Source organism: Salvia miltiorrhiza, chromosome 1 (assembly GCF_028751815.1).
Source record: "Salvia miltiorrhiza cultivar Shanhuang (shh) chromosome 1, IMPLAD_Smil_shh, whole genome shotgun sequence".
Classification (NCBI taxonomy): Eukaryota; Viridiplantae; Streptophyta; class Magnoliopsida; order Lamiales; family Lamiaceae; genus Salvia; species Salvia miltiorrhiza.
This window is the reverse complement of record NC_080387.1, coordinates 20,677,350-20,699,315: the sequence shown is the minus strand read 5'-3', so window position 1 is coordinate 20,699,315 and position 21,966 is coordinate 20,677,350. Positions and strand designations below refer to the sequence as shown.

The 21,966-nt window shown below is 41.1% G+C and overlaps 1 protein-coding gene across 1 annotated transcript; it reads left to right on the top strand.

Annotated features, from left to right (window-relative positions):
* The first annotated feature begins 18,741 nt into the window (after window positions 1–18,741).
* Window positions 18,742–20,729, top strand: LOC131006941 (ABC transporter G family member 4-like). The gene has a single exon (XM_057934079.1). It carries the CDS (start codon window positions 18,882–18,884, stop codon window positions 20,640–20,642), a length of 1,761 nt encoding a protein of 586 aa, XP_057790062.1. The 5' UTR covers window positions 18,742–18,881; the 3' UTR covers window positions 20,643–20,729.
* The last annotated feature ends 1,237 nt before the right edge of the window (window positions 20,730–21,966 follow it).

The following is a 21,966-nucleotide window of genomic DNA, read 5'->3' as shown; positions in this document are numbered from 1 at the left end:
GAGTGAATGGCTCCGGCGTCAAGGGCTAGAGTGGCGAGTGGGATTTCCTTTGGCTACACAAGATCAATTGGGACCTGATTTGGCTTCTGTTTGGGACGCTCAGAGTCGGCTCTCGTCAGCTTTGGCTAGGGTCAACTCTAATGCTTCGGGTTCTCGATCAGATCCTCCTGCTGACAATGTTTATGAGGGTAATACGGGCAGCGCAACAAGCTTTGATCGTGGGTTTTCCTCTGAAGATCAATGGGATTTGCGGCGCCATATTGATGCAAAATGGGTTGCGCGTGCTGAAGATGAACAGAGAGCTGAAACACCTAATGCCCGGCCCAAGGCTTTCTTAAATTTAGTCCGTGAAGCCAATGCTAATGGTATGCCGCTGCATGCTTATACTACTTCTTCCCAACGACCATTTTTGCAAATTATGGATGCGGTGGTTGGCGAACGTTGGAGTGATATTATGGACGCGGAAGAGGCACCCGTCCAGCCATAGAAAGTTGCAAACCCTTCCACCTAGAGAACTTCGACAGAATAAAATCTTTAATCTTGACCAGATGAGAAGCCGAGACCCGGCCAGGGAAAACAGGAACCCCCAGATAGGTGAATGTAAGGGAGGCAAAAGAAAAATGGAGAATACGCCGAAGACGCCTCTGCACCTGCGTAGGAACCCCCTTACCAAAATAAATAGTAGACTTATCGGTGTTGCAATGTTGGCCCGAGACTTGGGCATAAATTTGCAAAATAGAATTAATCATGATACACGAACGTTTAGAAGCGCGACAAAACAGCAACACATCATCAGCATACAACAAATGCGATGGGAAACACAACTGGCGAGACATTTGCATCTGTGAGATGGCGAAACACAACTGGCGAGACACGCATGATGCTCTCTCTCTCGTGAGTCAAAAGTGGGTGGCCGCACACCACCTTTCCGCCTTCGGTTTCGCGCCGCTGACCGGCGCTGCACACCACCACCGCCACTCGCAGTCGGATCCTGGCCACCAGCCCCGCCAACTGCAATCTCCAGCTTCGGACACAAGCCCGGTGCCTGCAACCGCGCCTCTATTTGCGATTTCCGGCAGTCAAACGCTGCTAGAGAACCGCCGCGTCGAGCAGGCTGAGGTTGTCGGAGCCACTCCAGCCCTTGACGCCGGAGCCATTCACTCTTCTGTGGCTCCGATCTGGCGTTTTTCCCGGCGATCTGTCGCCCTGGAAGCCGCAACCAGATCACGGACGTGCTGCCTGACTTTGGCGAGAGTAGCCGACGTTGCTGCTCATCCGGAGTGGGTGAGGAAAGGCAGAGCAGCTGCTAGCCGCTGCCACGCCGCCAACGCCAACAGCTCCGGCCGGTGATGGATTCGAGTTCGCCGGAAGTCCATCGTGACAAGGGGGGCCTCAATCTTCCCCTGGTCTCTTCTAATTTTGACAGGTCTCGATCTAAGTCCCCTGCCAATGTTCCGTCTCAGCACCCGCCTCTCGTAAAGCCGGGTTATTCTTCCGGCGCAGTGGATGTTGGGCAGCGCTCGTCGGGTTTTTCACCGGCGCAGAGTTTGATCGGTGATCCTAACCAGGACATCCCTGGTTTGATACAGCCGCTGCCGTATGTTGTTACTTCAGTAGCGCAGGTGCCGGGTTCTGCTCCGGCTGTTTCTTTCGCTGCCAAAGTAGCTGATAGCCAAACCAAATCCCTTAAGAAGCCGGATGTTGCAGCTTATGGCATCCGAGGCCTTCCAATACAGCGAGAAGGAGAGGTTGTCACCCTCTCAGTGCCCAAATCGGAATATCAAACAAAGTTGGAAGAGTTTCAATTTGCACTAATCGGTAGACTTATCCAACGTAAAGGGGATAAGCCACGCACGTTCGCCGACCTCTCTCATGAACTTCGAACCATATGGCAGTGCGCCGACTGTCAACTGGTGCCCATGGCTAAGGGATTCTTCGTTGTTAAATTTTTGACGATGGAAGCGAAAAAGAAATCTAAGGGGAGTTCTTTTCTCCAACTGTCAATCGGCCACGTACGCTTCCGTGAATGGACTAGGTATTTCGATCCGTATAAGGAAGTGTCGTCTCTGGCTCAGGTATGGGTTCGGATATATTATCTCCCTGTGGAGTTATGGACTCCGGTGATTATTGCTGGTATAGGTCGTGTGCTTGGTCATCCTATGCGAATTGATAATGCCTCCGCAACTGGTCATGTGGGACACTTTGTGCGGGTTTTGGTGGAACTTGACATGGCTTTGCCTATTCTCAACTCGATGTACATTGATGACGGCGATAGATCGTTCTACATTGAGTTTGGTTTTGAATCTATGCCCTTTTTTTGCTCGCATTGTAAACTTACAGGTCATTCAACGGATAAATGCCGGAGAGCGGATAGGGCCACGAGCAAGCAAAAGATCACTGAGCCTCCTGCTGTGGTTGTGAAGAGTCTTGATAAGGGAGAGGGTCCGACTCCAGCATGGCAGCCCAAAGTTAATATTCTTAAACCTCTATCGGGTCCTGATCTTCTAGACGCGGCTACAGTACCGGTTAAGAAAAATGATCTCCCTCTGGCGGGGAATGCTAACCGATATCAAGCGCTAGATGAGGCTGAGGAAGAGGAAGTGGAGGAGACTATCATTGCGGACTCCAATTATGAAGCAGAGGCTTTACATGAGGAAGAAAATGATGGGTCGCCTCACACGGACAAGGCTACTGATAAGGAGGGCTCGAATGTAGAGGGAACTTTGGAGTTGGATTCTGGAACGAATAGTGGAGCTGTGATAGATCAACAACCGGTAGTTGGGGCAGAAGATTCAGCGAGCCAGCGGGTTAATTCGCCGATTAAGGAAGTTGATTTTGATAATAAATTCAGTCCTTCTCCGGATGACATGGCGAGTCGTATTATTAGGTTAGAGGAGCAAGTTAATCAGGGGATGCAGTTGCTCTCGGAGCAGAAGCGCGGACGTGGTCGTCCAAAGGGCTCGGTAAAGGGACGAGAGCCTGTACATGCAATTCCGGAAGGTTGTATTAAAAATCGTCTCAGGAATGCGGAAGAAATGGGTAACAAGCCGAGGGAGTTTGTGGTTGACGTCACCAATACGCCTAGTATGATTGCAATGAATAATGTCGTCCATAGGCGTTGGTCGGATGATTTGGATAATGATCCTGACTTTCCTTTTTGAGTTGTTCTCCTTCGCTTTTTAAGTTTTGTGCCCTTAGTCTGCATCTTGTGCTTTCAAGGGATGTTTTTTCTTTTTCACTTTATAATAAACCTCAATTTAATAATAAATAAATATAAAAATTCATACAAAATTTTAATAAATCTAAATCATATTTGAAATTCTTTTTTTGAGATTTAATTAATTAATTATCTATAAATTTATATTAATATAAATTACAACTTTTAAAATTTATTTTTAAGCTAAAGAGTTCTACAATGAACAAATATAAGTCTAATCTTTTTAGTTACAATAAATTGTTATAGCAAAAAAATAGAAATAGAAAATATTAAAAATGATGTCTAACAAAAATATAAAAAATAAAATAAAATAAATATTAGAAAAAGAACGAAATAGGAAAAAAAGAAAAAAAAAATGAACATGATATTCAAAGAAAGGAGGTTGGAGAGAGGAGAGGATAGATGAGAGAGAGAAAAAAATTAATTTTGTGACTTTAAATTATAATAATTTATTTATTTTAAATTTATTTTTTATAATTTTTACACCAAATTAAAGATCTTATCATTATCTTCATTTTAACATCCATATCAAATATTTTTTTTTATAAATAAAAGTTCATGATTTCTAAAAAAGAATCAAAACAAAGTGAAAAGAGATTTTTTTTGTAGAAAAAATTCACGCATGTTTTATATATATATATATATATATATATATATATATATATATATATATAGAGAGAGAGAGAGAGAGAGAGAGATTAACTAATAGATGTCTAATGAGTAAATTGTGGGATTGATTGTGGGAGAGAGAATATAGTTTTTTATGCGAGAGAGAAAAGATGGTGGTAAAATTTTACCGTTAAACTGCTCTTTTATATTATATATAGATATAGATTTAATTATAAATGGGCTGGTAGGATCAAGTTGGGCATTTCAATTTATAAGGCCCAAAATTAAAACTATGAATATATTTTAGAGTGGATTTTGAAAATAGCCACTTTTATATAGTAAAAATAAATTTTACCCACTAATATAAAAACTTAAAAAAATACCCAGATTTACCATTTTACCCTTGCATATAAATTTTTTACAAATACCCACGAATTCACAACCAAAATAAATTTTGGTTGTGAATTCAAGCTTTAAAACTCGAATTCACAACTGAATAACAAGTATTGGTTGTGAATTCAAGTTTTAAAGTTTGAATTCACAACTATAAATAGTGTTAATTGTGAATTCGCGTGAATTCACAACCCACACTATTTCAAGTTGTGAATTCACAACCGATAAAACTTGAATTCACAACCAACATTTTTTCAAGTTGTGAATTCACAACCAATTAAACTTGAATTCACAATCAACACTAATCAACACTATTTCAATTGTGAATTCACAATCAACGCCGATAATTCAGTTGTGAATTCATAAACTTGGTTGTGAATTCAAGAACATTTGTACAAAATTGAGCGATTTTCATCAATTTTTTCAATATGTGATCCAATATACTTAGTATTCAATCAAAGCAAAGCTTATGCAGAAAATTTATTACATTTCCTTTCTTGAAACGAAATACATCGCTTGTAAACATCAAAAATCCCCAAAATAAGAAAAATTTAACAAAGCCCCAAGTTCATCTCAAATTAGGGCACGATTTCCCCAAATCAGGAAACTAAATCAAAAACTAAATCACCAGAGACTTCGGCCTCTGCAGATCCGGGGCGGCGCGGTGCTGAGGCGGCGGCGCGGTGAAGGACGGGGTGGCGCGGCCGAGGCCAGGCTCCGCTGGACGCAATCGGAAGAAATCGAGAGAGATCGAGAGAGAGAGAAATCGGCGCCAGCTGAGATCCGACGGCGGCGTCATGGACGAAGGCGTCGGCCGTTCGTCGGAGTTCGGAAGAGCAACATCGGTGATTTCAGATTTAAGGGAAAAACTAGGGCTTTCTTCATTTTTCCTCATCTCCGTTGAATTCACATTCCGCCGCCGTCCTCGTCGTCGCGAGATCTACGTCGTCTGGCGCAGCCCCTCCCGCCACCGCCGTACTCCAGTTTGCCGCGCATCTGACTGCATAATCCTCCTCAGATACAAGCATCCAACAAACCGCAGCAACACAAAGCAGCACAACATCCTTTCCAGAATCCATCGCCTCTGGATTGAGCTTCTATCGGCGGATCATTCGTCGGAAAATCAGCAGGCGGCAGCGGCAGCGACGCCGGGTAAAGAAGAGAGAGCGAGAGCGAGAGTGGAGAGAGAGCGAGAAGAGAAGAGAGAGATAGGATTAAGATTTCAGTCTTTTCACCCATTTATATATAGGGGTCTTTAAGTCTTTTTGCATAAAAAGTGGGTAAAATTTTATGTTTTTATTCTAGTGGGTAAAATTTATTTTTGCTATATGAAAGTGGGTACTTTTATATAGACACTATATTTTATTCAAAAATCTAACATATAGATATAATAGAAATAATACTTTATTCACTGATCAAATTAAATGTAAGGCCCAAAATAATAAATTTATATAAATATTTATTTATAGTCTAAAATTGACTTAGATGCTTGAAAATATAAGACTGTATTTCCTAAGACATGATCTTCAAATTTATTTGTCTAACTAGGGGCGCGATTAGATAGTTCATAAGTTTGACGTATAATAAAATTCTCCATGACTTCACATTTAAATACTTCAAAATAATTGAAAATCTAAAATAAATAATTTTGGATAGAAGATTTGATCTCAGGCTGTCACACAAGGGCCCAAGTAGGTTTACATTAGGCAGCTCATACTAGGGTTCAAAGAGACCCTATTAAAACGAACTCCCAAGCCAACAAAAGATCCGGTAGATATCTGTCCATAAATAGAACAAAGACAATCTCCACCAAAAACCCACAAGTAAAGGCATTAGGAACTTGCAACTGTTAAAAGCAACTCAACAAGAAACAGACTGTGAAACTCCTTAAGACACTCCCTTTGATCTACACAATGACAACTAAACTTAGATGTTAGGTCCAGAGGGTCTCGAATAGGTGTATAAGGGGGGGAATACACCTATGGGCTATTTTTAAATCAATCCTCAATCTGAGGGATCTCAGTCAGAGATCAAAACGAAACTTTACATGCAAACAAAGACTCATGTTTTACTGAAATCAGTTTTGACCAAACAGGGTTGACGACTGATACTGAAAGCTCTTCAGTAAAGAGTTATCAGTTAAGTTGCTGGAACTTAACTGATGCAAGTAAGGGCTTCAGTCGAGTTTGCTAAGACAGAGATGATAACACTCTTTCTGACTATCAAAAGATAGATCAGTCAGACTGATATCATACGCAGCGGAAATTAAACTTAGTTTCGTAATAGCCTCGGTGGAGCACGTTGTTGGTTATTAGGTTTCTCTTTGCAGTTAATCAGTGTTCAGTTTATCAATTGAAATAACACAAGTAAGAACGTAAAGCTGAAAACTGTAAACAACACAGAGACTTTTACGTGGTTCGGAAAAACCCTTTCCTACATCCACGGTTGGTTGATCAGACCAACAATCCACTCCGCAAGTGCTTAACAGGTGCACTGCAAACCAAACCGTGTGCTTGCCGGGTGCACACAACCGTACCACTGAAGAAAACCCTTCTTCAGGACCCACGCTTCACTCGCGTCGGATTTCTCTGCTCAACACAACCCGTGCTAAGACTTCTCACTCAGAGTCAGAGTACCTTCCTGAACTCTGAAACACTCAAACACTCTTATGGGGGGGAGGTTTGATCGAGTGCCAACTTTACTACAAAGAACAAGTTCTTTGAAGCAAGTTCGACCTTTGGCTTCTGGGTAAACAGAGGTTTGCCTAAGGTCTAAGAGAATGTGTGTAATCAGCTGTGACTGATTTTGGCTTTGGAATTCTCTTCTTCGATTCAAGCTTTGGGGAGATTTAAGCTTTAGGCTGAGTAGCAATTTCGGCAGAGCTTCAGCTTATATCGTTGAATCGGTAAAGGTTGAAGTGATCCTCGAGCGCTATTTGTAGGAGAACTCTTGAATAGATCCGTTGGCGTAGATCGTCCTCTAGATTTCTTCCGTTGGAGAGCAATTCGAATTTGGGCTGAGGCTTCAATCTTCGAGGTTCCTTGTCTGGGTGGAAACGGCTCTCTTTGATGGACAGGAGATGTGACGTCTCTGAAAAGTTACCACCAGATAGGAATGACCTCTGCAGAGATAAGATCCTGAGATCTCTGCATTTAATGCGGCTGTACTTTGTGAGTATGTGGCTTCCTCTGAACGTTGGAAGATCAGTCCGAGGAGGAATATTCAACTGATACTTAACTTTAGTATCAGTCCATTGCGCGCATTAAGTAATCAGTCTTCAACTGATTCTTCAACTGATACTCCAGTTGGTATCTGCAGTCTTCAGTCTTCAGTCCTTCGTTCTTCAGTCTTCAGTCTTTGACACCGCAAGCTAAACTAGAAACGAACTCTAACACTTGAGTTCAAAGTGATTCTAGTCTATTACAATTAAGTCCTATGAATTTTGGTATCATCAAAACAAGGGTTAGGATATTCCACAAGGTTCCCAACATTAGAGTATAGAAATACTCTAACAGTAAACATCCTAACCTGAGCATTGAACACATGATCTTTAGAGACTGTTCTCCATTGTAAAAGTGTGTTCACTTAGTTGGATCAACTCCCCCCTCCCCCCCCCTTAGTAACCTCTCACCAAGTTGTAAAGACGAAGTGAAGAAGTAAGGAGAATTCGACGAGTAAGCTTCAAGTGAAGTCTGAAAGTAGGTGAAATAATAGGATCACAACCATACAAATTGCCAAGAACGGTATTGCAACTGCGTAAATTGCTGACAGACTGCAATTGTGGAAATTGCTAAATATGGGATTGTAACCGTGGAAATTGCTAAGTAACGGTATTCAACTATGGAAATTGCTAAGTCAAGGTTAAGGGATTGCCCTGAGTGTCAGGATCGTGGATGTAGGAGGAGTTGCTCCGAACCACGTTAAAATATTTGTGTGTTGCACTTAAGTTTTCTTTTATTGTCTTGTTGGTTCCATACTTAGACTTACTGTGGTCAAGCCAACAAGGGTTTAGTAAAAGAAAATTGATTGTGGTTTTACAGTCTGTATTTAAGTTCTATCTTACTTTATCTATCAAACCTTTCAGCAAGCATGCCTCATGCATCACAAATTGTGCAAGTATAAACTCTTTATTAAAACCACATCAGCATGACTCAAGTCATAGATGTGAGGATTACTCAATTTTTTTTCATAAATATGAGTCTCATAGTACACCGAATTCTGCATGATATATTGGACAGAAAACTCATGTTTGTCTGCTAATAGCTTACTTGCTTGATGTATCAATAAGACGACTATCAGTCAGAAGACATATCTTTAACTTGTTGACTCATTATTAGTAAGTTGATCAATACTTGAAGAAAATGAGCTGAAATAGAAATTTTATTAAAAAGGGAAAAATATCGTATAGAGGCCAAACAAAATCAGGCGAAAACGCCCGCAAGAAACCACAGGTAACAAACCAAGACTAAGAGAAAATATTTAGAGGGTCGTCCTCGTCCAACACATCTTCCCATCTTTTAGAAACCACAGCCGACATAGATCGAGCAACGTCAGAAGAAGAATGGATCACAAAATTTTGCAGAATCGCACCTCTAGCTTGAGCATGTTGCACTTTATTCAAGAACTCCACCAGCGCGAAGTGTCAAGAACTGTGCATGCGCCCTGCACGGCACCAACAGCACGACTCTTACTCATATCTAAAGACATACCATTCTTGATTATACGCCAGAGCCGGTGCTTTATAGAGAAATCAGAAATCCTCCACTCTTTGGTAGCACCCTTCGGACGCCCATGGCCGCGAGTTATGGGGGGATCCTCCATCATCGCCTTTCCTAGCGTCACCATCAAAGCCAGATCTGGACTGCTACAGTGCGTCGGGGTGGCATCAGGCACAGAGTCTGAATGATCAACCGCCGGATGAGGCATTCCATCCGATGACTCATGCCGACTCGGTTCAGAAGCAGCCGACGATTGCGGGACCTGATGCAGAGTCGCCGCAGAAGAGGGAGACCTGGGTCGGGCATCAGCAGGCTGCTCTCTAGAACCTGTCGGATGTGGCTGTCGAGGTGAGAGGGACGCAGATGGGGAAGCTTGATGCTTAATCGGGCCCTTAGGCAAAGGTTGCGTGCCATGCCGCTCAGGAACAATATCCAAATCATCTCCCAGTGAAGGATCAACAATACTCAAATCAACCAAAACCGCGAAAGGATTTGAATGGGTGATATCATCATGAGCGTGGGTGTCCCTCTGCGACGGGAGAGAAACACGAGGTTGGGTATCCTTATCATGAGGAGCGTGAGTGCCCCCTCCTTCGTGGTGTGGGCGGTGACAATCACCGCCTTATGTTGCCCAACCTGTCTCCAATTTGACTTCGGATTTCTGTTATCCAAAAACCCCTGTCTTTGCTCTGGGCATGGCCCTACGTTATCTTTGTCAGATTTAGATCACCATGCAATTGTTAGTAGCATGTTCAACAACATTGCAAGTATGACAAAAGTATGGGAGATCCTCATAACCAAATTCAATCTCAAAAACACGACCACCACATTTCACATCCATAAAATCAGGAATGGCACCAGAAACATCCATCACAACCAAAACTCTAGGAAAATGACCAACAGAGGCATGCGCAGATAAACCATCAACAATAATAGGGGCACCAACTTGCCTAGGAATGCCGGAGAGCACCTCCAGGTGCCAATATTTATGAGGGAGATTGAATATACGAATTCAAACCTGGGATAGGGAGGAGGCAGCCTTGTATGGATCGAAATTAGGGACCCAAGCCTGTAAGTGAAGGATACATGTTCGTAATCGCCACGTTGTTTTAGCAAAAGCAATCGCTAAATCCTCGGGCGAAGATAATTTGAAGGTGAAGTACCCCTTCCCGAGGGGGATGATCTGCCAATTCAGGTTCGGCCGCCAAACAAGGTTGAGCTCAGCATGAAGATTAGCGGCGAATCTAGGATGATCCCATTTGTGAATTATAATTCTCTCATGAAACGCGTGGTTGAACAATCGCACCTGCCGTTGATGGAAAGCTTCTGACACAAGGAGGCAGAGCTTGTCATTAATGATCGTCGGCTTGAAAACTGTAAAATCGTGAGCTGAGACGTCTGCCGGACGGCCAGCCTTAGTCTTGACTGTATTGGCGAAGAACTGTTTAACATTAGGATACTTCAGCGGAACTGGGATCTCCGGGAAAAGCACCCCGGTTTCATTGAGTCTTGGTGTCTCCAAGATTCTCAACCGAACGCTCATGATCGGCACGGTGGCCAGTAAACACCATCTGGAAGGTCTTGATGAGAACCCTAACCGGGCTAGGGTTGGCTGCAGTCGAAGCAGTAGGCTGCATGAACTTAATCAGTGTCCGCCGAAGGGTGGCGGGCGAGGTGGTGGCTGCGGCAACGGGACCAAGAACCCCAACTTGAGCGTCAAAAACCCTAGCAGCAATAGGGTTTACAGAATCTGAAGATGGCGGTTGCTGTATTGCAGCAGGAGAACCCTTCGATCCAAGGGCGACGGTCGGAGGGAGGGCGTCGATAGGGACGAGGGTAGCCCCAGCCGCCTGGTGTTGAAACGGCGGAGAGATTTCCGCGGAAACCCTAGTTTCAAGCGGCGGCGGCGCTGAAGCCCTAGAAGGAGAGAGTGGCGCTGCCAAAGCCGTTTCTGGGGCGGTGATGGAGGCGGCGGCCATGCTAGACATCGACAGAGGGAGACTTGGTGTTTGAGAGTGACGATTGGAAGAATCAAAATTGCACGAAATAACGGGAACATACGGAACAATTGCCGACGCCGTTCCAGAGAAGGCCATAGCCAGACAGCGGCGGTGAGATGTGGCCGACGAACTAGCAAGTTAGATGAAGTAGTCTAGAATCAAGAGAGAGAGAGCCATCTCCCGTCTTCACTCTAAGAAAATGAGCAAACAACAAAAAGCTGCTAACTAGTGTATTCCCCCCTCACCATACACCAGTATATACTCGTCCGGGACGAACACAATTAATTATCATTATTAATACTACCTTTTAAGTAGGACCCTTTCGCTACTCACAATTACCTCAATTGTTTTTATTAAAATTCGTGACATTCTCTTTTATGACTATTTTTTGTGAGCGGAGGGAGTAAAAAATAATTATGTACTCTAATCGAATGAAATAAATCCTAATTAATAATCACAAAATTAAACTTGATGGAAAAATATAAAAGAGGTCTCAAAAAGAAAAAAGAAAAAAAGATGAAAAAAATATGCAAGAAAATTAAAGAAAAAATAAATGTAGAATATAAAATGAAACTCCATTAATATGGTACACTGAATCTCAATTGCTTATCTGAACACTTTATTGTGGAGCAATTGCGACCCTACCAATGAATATATACATGTTATTTTCTTTTATGTCCCATTTTCAATTATGTTTATTTTCTTATATATCTTTTCTCTAATTTCAACTTTGTATGCTTTAATTTAATTTTTTTGATTATCAAATATCTAATTAGGATATGTAATTATTTTCTCTATATTTTAATTTCACTTTTATTAGCTAATAATAGGTTGTAAATTTATGGTATATAATTTTTAAAAATTTTAATTTTCTGAAATAAAAGTTAAGTATAATTCATAGCATCACAATAAATTTTATTTTTATAAAAATTATTATTAAAATACTAATTATAAGAATCGGGCATAGTGGCACACATAAAATTATGGGACACTGAATCTCATCCCATTATGTATATATATATATAGGGGTGGGCTACCGTGAGAGCACATCTTAAAATAAGAAATAAGAGCAATTTTTAATGTATGAATTTTATGTAGAACACACATGAATTCGCTGTATAAATGTATGAATTGTGAAAAATAAATTTTTGCTACCTTTGAGATTCGAACTCAGGACCATAAATTCATCCAACATGATTACGAATCAACCGTAGATCTTGATGATCTAAGGGCTGAAAATGATTCTTATTTTATATCTTAAGAAATGCTCTTATTTTAGCCCTTCCCTATATATATATATATATATATATATATATATATATATATATATATATATATATATAAGTCAAGGGGAAGGCTAAAATAAGAACGCTTCTTAAAATATAAATTATGAACCATTTTCAGCCCTTAGATCATCAAGATCTACGGTTGATTCATCACCTTGTTGGATAAATTCATGGTCCTGAGTTCGAATCCCAAAGGTAGCAAAAAATTATTTTTCGCAATTCATGCCTTTATACAGTTTATTCATGCGTGTTATACTACATAAAATTCATGCATTTTTGCTGGTTCGTAATTCTTAAAATAAGGGTGGTTTATTGAATAACCGCCCCCTATAAGTCAATATATGAAACTATCCATTTTTCTATAGTAAAAATAAAAAATATTCAGTCACATAAAAAAATTTAAAAATTAGTCACTTTTTGTGCAAAAATACATATACACCTCTGCCATAAATTTGAATTTATGAGCTTGAAATTCTTATTCATGACTTCCCGTCAGATTTTACAAAACAAAATCTGATATCTCTCTTTTCTCTCTCTACTCTTTTCTCTCTCTCTCTCTCTCTCTCTCTCTCTCTCTCTATGTCGTCTCTTCTTCTCTATCTCTCTTCCCTTCCTCTCTCTTCCTGCTCTACTATCTTATATCTTTCTTCACTATAAAAAATCAGCCGATTAGCGATGGAATTTTTCATCGCTAAAAATAAAAATTCCGTCGCTAAAAAAATTAACGATGATATAGTGATTGATTTTTTTTAAATCTAAATTCAAGATTGCTAGTAAAAATAACGACGAAAAAATAGTCTGTTACTAGATCTAACGATGGAACATTACAGCGCTAGGTAAGTTGTCGTCGTTTGGTTGTGTATATTTAACTTCGGACAAGCGACGAAATTTTCCGTGGCTAACAGCGATGAAATTTATTCTGTCGCAGTTTAAAGGCAGAGTAACGACGAAAATTTCTGTCGCTAGACACGTAGTTGTAGTTTGGTTGTGTATATTTCACTACGGATTAGCAACAAAATTTATTGTCGCTGATTTTATTCTGTTGCAATTTTAGTTCAAATTTTTTGTCGTTATTTTGTCGCTGAAAGAAATAGATTCTGTAATTTTTTTTTCTTTTACTTATATAAAAGTATGTAACCTATTAACACAATATTAACCAACATACAACAAAATATAAACTACAAAGAGTCTAATATCACATTAATTAATAGAAATCTAACAAAAGACCATATGTTCAATCTCCAACATAAAAACAATATTTATAAAAAAAGTTAAAATCCAATTGTTCAAAATAGTTCCCTACCAATATCCCAAAAACAACGGGAATCAAGAGCAAGATGGTGCATGTCTTCTATCTCTATCTAGCTTAGATAGAAGTCGCTCAAGAGCCTTCTATTAGGTTCGTAGCTGAGCCTGAATCTGCGCATGTGCCTCGTCTCGCGCCCTCAGCTCAGCTCACATTCTCTCCTCGTTTTGTTGGCGCTCCTATGTTGTGAATTCGAGTTTTAAAGCTTGAATTCACAACTAGAAAACTTTAAAACTCGAATTCACAACTGAATAACTAGTGTTGGTTATTAATTCAAGCTTTAAAACTTGAATTCATAACAAACACTATTGCTAGTTGTGAATTCAAATTTTAAAGTTTGAATTCACAACTAGAAATAGTTTTGGTCGTGAATTCGAGTTTTAAACCTTGAATTCACAACTAACATTATTTCTAGTTGTGAATTCAAGCTTTAAAACTTGAATCCACGACTAACACTATTTCTAGTTGTGAATTCAAGCTTTAACCTCGAATTCACAACCAACACTAGCTATTCAGTTGTGAATTTGGGTTCAGTGGATAATTTTTAAACTTTTTATGTGAAGGATAAAATGGCAAGTGTGGCCAATTTTTATTTTTATTTTTTATTTTTTATCTTAGTGGATAATTTTTAATTTTACTATTTCAAAGTGGTCATTTTCAAAGTCCACTAAAAAAAGTAAGGAATCACGAACAACTCAACCCCCACCGCCCTACCCTCTCCCTACCTTCAAATCCATTTTCCCCCAAATTTCCTTCTGTAATTACACTATTGGAGGTTATATAAATTCTTCTCTTCACTTCGTACTCAAGCTCCTCCACCGCTGTCTTTTTCTCTCACTCTCTTACCACCACTGGAGGATTCTCCACCGAATTAGTTACATAATTCTTCACTGTTATTTTCAAAAATGGCATGATTAATTGCACCATAAAAAAAAGATGGATATAAAAATTGATGATACAATTGGCTGGTGTCGACGGCGGTGGTGATGCAGGCGACGTGAGCTCAGTGTAGCAGAGGGAGGCGGGGGAATTGGATTGACAGCGGTGAAGGATTAGGTGGTGGAGAGACGACGTGAATTTTTCTTTTGTGGCGGGTAGGGATGTCAATCGGGCCAGCCCATCAGGTTTTCGGGCTAGCCCTATCGGGTTTTGAGTTAATCGGGTGCGGGCTAATCGAGCTGAAGATTTTTTCGGGTTGTAAATCTTCAACCCTAACCCTAAACGTTCGGGTTTTGGGCTAGCCCATCAGGCTAATCAGGTTAAAGGCGTAAAAATAAAATTATCATTTGTATTTTATTATTCTCAATGATCTAATGTATAATGTATAAAATATACATAGATATTAAAGATATAAATTGTAGAGGCTAAAATCTACAATTGAAGTTGACGTCTGCACGTCCGGATAGATTGGGCACTAGCAACCTGTCAACACAAGAAAACGTAAGAACCCTAGGTTGAGCACCGGGATGGGGTGTCGACCGTAGAGCCTCCAACGCTCAAGTCAGTAACGGAATAGTAAAATAGAATGATAAGCGAATTGAAATAAGAGAGAAAGGCAGGCTGGAATGAGCGGTTATTCCAGGCTGTAGGCGACGTCGGAGGGTGGAAACGGTGACAGTGAGTTGTGATAATGGAATATTGGAGGCGGCGATAGGCTAAGCTGGCTATTTCCGGTTTGGAAGAGAAATCAGCCTGGCGGCAGAGTAGAGAGAGAGTTCAAGGAGTAGAGAGCAAGTAGGATTTTTCGTGTCCTTTGTAACCTAGTCAGTCTGTCTATATAAAGGGCAGCCAGCCACTAGGGTTTTACAGGCTGACCTTATCCGTTCACGCTTTCCACTTCCAAGTTGTTGCGATTTGGACGGGATCATAAAGATTCATCCTTTGACTGTGTCAGCTTGGCGAAAGATATTTTTTAGGGTTGATGGTTAGGTCATGTGACTTCGTCAACAAGGTGGGCGGTAACCCTTGGGCCGGATGTGATACCTCCAGCCTGGTTATCGATTCAAGTTGATCTATAGCTTTTTGGGCTAGATGGATCAATATGTTTGACTGACTGGGCCTTTTAGGGTCGTGCCAGATTGGCGAGCTAACTTGATGGGTTTGGGCCAAGTGCGAATTATCCAACCGGACTATTGAGACAAGTTGGACTTGAAGTTTGTCGGGCTGGATTGACCGGGCTGTTTAGCTCATTGGTCCAGCTTGGAAGATTAATTGGGCTTGAGCCAAATTGACGAATTTTGCCCACTACATAAATTATATAGCAAAGCATGAAATGCAAAAATATAAGATATTCAAGATTACATAACATATATAATAAGTTCATAATAATAAAATGTTCAACTTGTTAAAAAATTAAAAATAAAATATTCAACAATAATTTAAAATTAAAGAAACAAAGCATCTAAAAAATAAATATAAAGTCTAAACATTTGACTAACACTCTTCTTCAACATTGATAATATTTGGTGCTTCAACTTGATTCCCCTATTCACACTAAATTAGAGCATCCGCATTGGTGTTACATGATAGCTTACATGATAGCTTACTTTATGAGGGGGGATCACATGGTGTAAAGAGTCTGCATTCGGGTTACATGATAGTTTTAGTTTTGATTTTTATGCTTTTCACTTAAATTTAATTGCTTAAATTTAAATAACACATTTTACTAATAATTAAAATTCCATTAAAATAAAAAACCTAAAAATTACATAAAAAAAATAAAAACATAATTAAAATTACATAAATTAAAATCCTAGTCTAGATAAGTCCACGACGCTTGAGCGTTTCTTGGACCATGTCCTCGTAGGCCATCCTTTGTGCATCGCTCATATGCGTCGTATCCAGACTGAAGAGTTGCATATCGAGCTCCCTCTCCTTGAGCTCGTTCTTTTTGGCATACTCGGCGGTGATTTTTTTCAAGTTTTGGTCAGACCGCTCCAATGCCTCTTTGTACTCCGATGGTTGCTCGGAGCTTGCCGCCTTCCCCTTCCCCTTCTCTTTCGCCGCCCTCGCCGCCGCCTTTGCCGCCTTGTTCCCAATCGGCCGGGCAGACGAGATCTCCTCGCCCGATGCCGAGGTGGTGAAGGCGCCCTCCTCTATAGTCTTTGTCCTCTTGGAGGAATGCACGTCTCCCTCGAGGTACATCGACTTGAACTTGTGATTGTGCCGGAGAATTTTCCATGCGTTCCAGTAGTTGAAGGAGGCGTTATTTGCGCTCCAACTTTTGAAAAGAGTTTGGGCCTTGTCCCGGAGCATATCGTCAGAATGGCCGGAAGGCCACCGGCTGCGCGTCTCCACCCAAATACTCTCCCACAACCGCACCTCTTGGGCCACTCGGGTCCAGTGCCCTTGAATCTGGTGGTGCTTAAGGTTGGCGCCGATGAGGGGGCTGACACGGGCGACAATCCTCTTCCAGTAATCGTACCCCTTTTGATTTGTCCCACGGATGGCGTCGTTTGTCTCCTCCATCCAAATTTGGAAGATGATGTCCGTCTCCTCAAGGGTGTAGGTATGACGGACAGTCTTTTCTCCATCATCCTCCGCCCCCTCCTCCTCCGCCACCGACGCCTGCCTGTCATGCCGGATCTTGTGGGCGACTTTTTTCCTCCGACTGCCTTCCTTCGGTTTGGTGGTACTATGGGCGGCCGAAGGCATCTCCTCGCCGGATGGAGGAACATCTCCCAAGTTACATCCCGACAAATTAGGATGATAGTCGTCGGATAGATCGGGGCACCAATTTAGGTCATAGTAAGTTGGGTTGTGTGGATCCATGGAAGGTGTAGAGAGAGGATGAAAAAAAAGTGAGGAAGATGAAGAAGGTGAAGGAAGAAAGTGAGGAAGAAGAAGAAGAAAAAGAGAATAAAAAGAAGAGGAAAAAAAAAATTAAAAATCGGTCAAAAAACACGAAATTCGAGGTAGTCAATTTCAAAATTTCCATTTTTTTAAATGGAGTGTGTTTTACACGCGCCAAACACCAACGGTCGAAAGGGCTACACGAACGTGTAGCCCTCGTGTAAGAGTGGGCTGCATCGGTTACACGATAGCAGCCTTACACGAGTAGGCCGCTATCGTGTAACCGATGCGGATGCTCTTATATAGCAACTAGCAAGCATGAAATGCAAAAATATAAAATATTGAAGAAGGAAAAAAAATCAAGATTACATAATATAAAATAAGTTGGTAACAATAAAATGTTCAACTTTGTTAAAGAAAACACAATAAAATATTCAACAATAGTTTGAACTCATAAAATCAAAGCATCTCAAAAATACAGAAAAACGAAATTATGAGACTATATAATATTTTATTATTTTTTAATTTTTATATCTAAATAATTTATGTTATGTATTCAGGTTTTCGGGCTAGCCTATCGGGTTAGCCGGGTCAACCCTATCGGGTGCCCGGTTATTCGGTTACGGGTTAATCGGGTTGTAATTTTTATCGGGCTAAAAATTTTCAACCCTAACCTTCTCGAATTGACGGGTTAATCGGGCCAGTCCACGGATTTCGGGCTGGATTGACATCTCTAGTGGCGGGGTAGGAGGAGGTGGAGAGGGAGGTGGAGGTGGAGGGGGAGGCGGAGAGGGTGGGGATTTGGGGCGGTTGAGGTTTTTTTGAAACTTTTTGATTTTTATTTTGAAATTTCAGTTTTTATAATTTAATAATTAATTATTTAAATTCTTTATAATTTTAAAAATGAAATAATAATAAATCATATTTTGGTATGAATGTTTATTATTAATATATTATTATTTTTGTGGCTACAATTAACTTTTAATTAGTTAAGTAAAATAATTAATATTTTAATATTTGTCTTTTTTTTTCTTTCAGATATCCTAATTATATTTTCTTTTAATTTTATTTTTCCTTTTATAATAATGTCATTAAGGATAAAGTAGTATATTTACATAAAAAAAATTATTAGAATTAATATATTTTTATTTTTGTGATTAATATTAACTTGTTGTTAAACAAAAATGGTTATTTAGAGATATTAACCATATAATATAAACCAACGATAATATAAACCAAGCTAATTAAATGGATTCTATATAGTAGTATAGATTCGAGGATTACAATTATTTTGTCCCACAAAGAGAAAGCTGAGAAGGGGGGCTGGTGGAGGCAGCCACCAGTCACTAGTATCTAAAAGCAAGGCATCCCCGTGACTGTACAGCTTTAATCATCAATCATAAATTCAAAAACAAGAAAAAATCATTCTAATTAATCACAACAAGACAAGCAATCACGGACTCAAGATCACTTTGCTGTTTGTTTCCTTGTCATTCTTCTCATTATGAATTGAGAAGTATAGCACACTTTCACTGCCACCTTCACTCCCTTTGCCACTCCATGGAACCACCGCCACCGCCGCCGCCGCCACTTTCCCATACAACCTACACCCTCACGGCCTCCACAATCTCCTACGCCAAACCCGCACCCACCTTCCTCTTCAAGCCCTGCAGCTCCACGCCACCCACAAACATCCTCAACAACGTCTCCCTCACCGCCCACCCCTCCGAAATCCTCGCCATCGTCGGCCCCAGCGGCGCCGGCAAATCCACCCTCCTCGACATCCTCGCCGCCCGAACGGCTGCCACGAGCGGCGCCCTCCTCCTCAACTCCGCCCCCCTCAACCCCTCCGCCTACCGCAAGCTCTCCGCCTACGTCCCCCAGCACGACGCATGCCTCCCCCTCCTCACCGTCGCCGAGACCTTCGCCTTCTCCGCCGCCCTCCTCAACCCCAAAAGCGCCAACATCCCCGCCATTGTCTCCGCCCTCCTCGACGACCTCCGCCTCACGCACCTCGCGCAGGTCCGCCTCGCCCACGGCCTCTCCGGCGGCGAGCGCCGCCGCGTCTCGATCGGTCTCAGCCTCCTCCACGACCCCGCCGTCCTCCTCCTCGACGAGCCCACCTCCGGCCTCGACAGCCGATCCGCCCTGAGCATGATGCAAACCCTGAGATCGGTGACCGAGACGCGCCACCGCACCGTGGTCCTCTCGATCCACCAGCCTAGCTTCAAAATCCTCTCCACCATCGACAGAATCCTACTTCTCGCACAAGGCAGCGTCGTCCACCACGGCACCCTCTCCTCCCTAGAAGACTTCCTCCTCTCCAACGGCTTCACAGTCCCCCCGCAGCTCAATCCCCTCGAATACGCCATGGAAATACTAAACCAGCTCCAATCTCCACCTCCACCTCCACCTCCTCCGCCGCCGCCGATTGAAATCGGAATCGGCGATACGATGAGATCTAGATACAGAAGCTCTCGAATCCACGAGATCACACTCCTATACTTGCGATTCTGGAAAATAATTTACAGAACGAAGCAATTACTGGTAACCAACACGCTGCAAGCATTAGGAGTGGGAATCATTCTGGGCACAATCTACATAAACATTGGATTAGACAAATCAGGGATGGAGAAGAGATTTGGGCTGTTCGCCTTCACCCTGACATTCCTGCTCTCGTCGACGACGGAGACGCTCCCGATCTTCATCAACGAGCGCCCCATCCTCCTTCGAGAAGCTTCGAGCGGCGTGTACCGCCTCTCCTCTCACCTGATCGCCAACAGTCTGGTGTTCCTCCCGTACCTCCTGGCCATCGCCGTCGTCTACTCCGTGTCCGTCTACTTCCTAGTGGGGCTGTGCATGACGTGGCAGGCGTTCGCGTACTTCGTGGTGGTGATATGGTCGATCGTGCTCATGGCCAACTCCTTCGTGCTGTTTCTGAGCTCCGTGGCGCCAAATTTCATCGCCGGAACGTCGCTGCTGACGCTGCTGCTGGCCGGATTCTTCCTCTTCTCCGGCTACTTCATCTCGAGGGACAGGCTGCCCAAGTTCTGGCTCTTCATGCATTACATCTCCATGTACAAGTACGCCTTGGATGCGCTGCTCATCAACGAGTACTCGTGCCTGCTTTCCACGTGCCTCGTCTGGTACGACAAGGGGAGCAACGCCTGCATGATCAACGGCCGTGATTTCTTGGAGAGGAGAGGCCTGCATGAGCGCCAGCGCTGGACTAATGTTTATGTTATGATCGGATTCTTCCTGCTTTATCGCCTTCTCTGCTTCATGGTTCTCATCAGAAGGGTTTCCAGATCCAAGAAATGAATCTTCTTCTTTTTTTCTTTTCTTTTTTGCTGTTACATTTTTGTTGTTACGTGTTTGTCCAGAATAACAATAATTTCTTTTTTTTTTCTTTTTTTTACTGTATATGGGAAACATAATTTAACTGCACAGTCTGCACTAGCTAGCTAGTCGCATGCATGCATCGCTTGGTTAGTTGCAGAATTTATTTTAAATTTGCGCTACTAATTATCACAATTATTTCATGATCACGAACTAAAAAAATTGTGTAGTTTTATATTGAAAGTGGGGCAATTTTACAAGTTTTTATAAGAAGGGGGCATTTTTCCCTATTAACACTTTTAATATTTGGATAAGGTTTTACACCAACTTTGGACGTGAGTTTGAGGGGTTTATCGTAGTCGCTATCGTTGAATTCATTAAAGTTGAACATGATAAGTCCAACCCACGAGGTATTTATAGATACAAATGGAATATTATTAAACACAACAAATGTGTATCTTTCAATCGGGATATCATTAGATGGGATCCGAAATGAGATTCAGTGTACCATATTTTATGTCCCATTTCGTGTTCCACTTTCAATTTTACTTATTTTCTTATATTTTTTTTTCAAATTCAATTTTATATACTTTAGTTTAATTTTGTGATTATTAACTATGGTTTATTTCATCAAATTAGGGTATATAATTATTTTTTATTATTTAATTTCACTTTTATTAGCTAATAATTAATTGATAAATTCAAAGTCATGGTATATATTTTTTATAAAATTTAATTTTTTGAAATAAAATTTAAGTATAATTCATATTATTATAATAAATTTTATTTTTATAGAAAATATTTTTAAAATAATGAATATAAAAATGGGACATATTGGTACATATAAAATTGTGGGACACTGAATCTCATTCCATGGGATCCCCTATCCCACAATTTAGTGTGTATCATTCTTAATTTGTCTATTTTATAGTTGTTTGTTATAAAAATAAGAAATATTATTATATTATGAACTTTAATTATATACTCCCTCCGTTCGCCAAGATTATGACAATTTGCTTGGGCACGAGATTTAATAAAATTGGTGATGATTTTGATGTAGTGGAGAAAGGGTCCCACCACTTTATGAGATGAGTGGTTGAGATTGAATTTTGCGTGGTTTTTTTGTAAATAAAGAGTGTTAGTAAGGATAAAATATTAAAGATGATGGTGGGACCATTGTCATAAAAGGAAAGTGACATAATTTTGACGGACGCCCGATATAGTAATTGTGACATAATCTTGGCGGACGGAGGGAGTATTTATCACTAAAAATTGAAATTAAAAAAAATTATATACCCTAACTTTA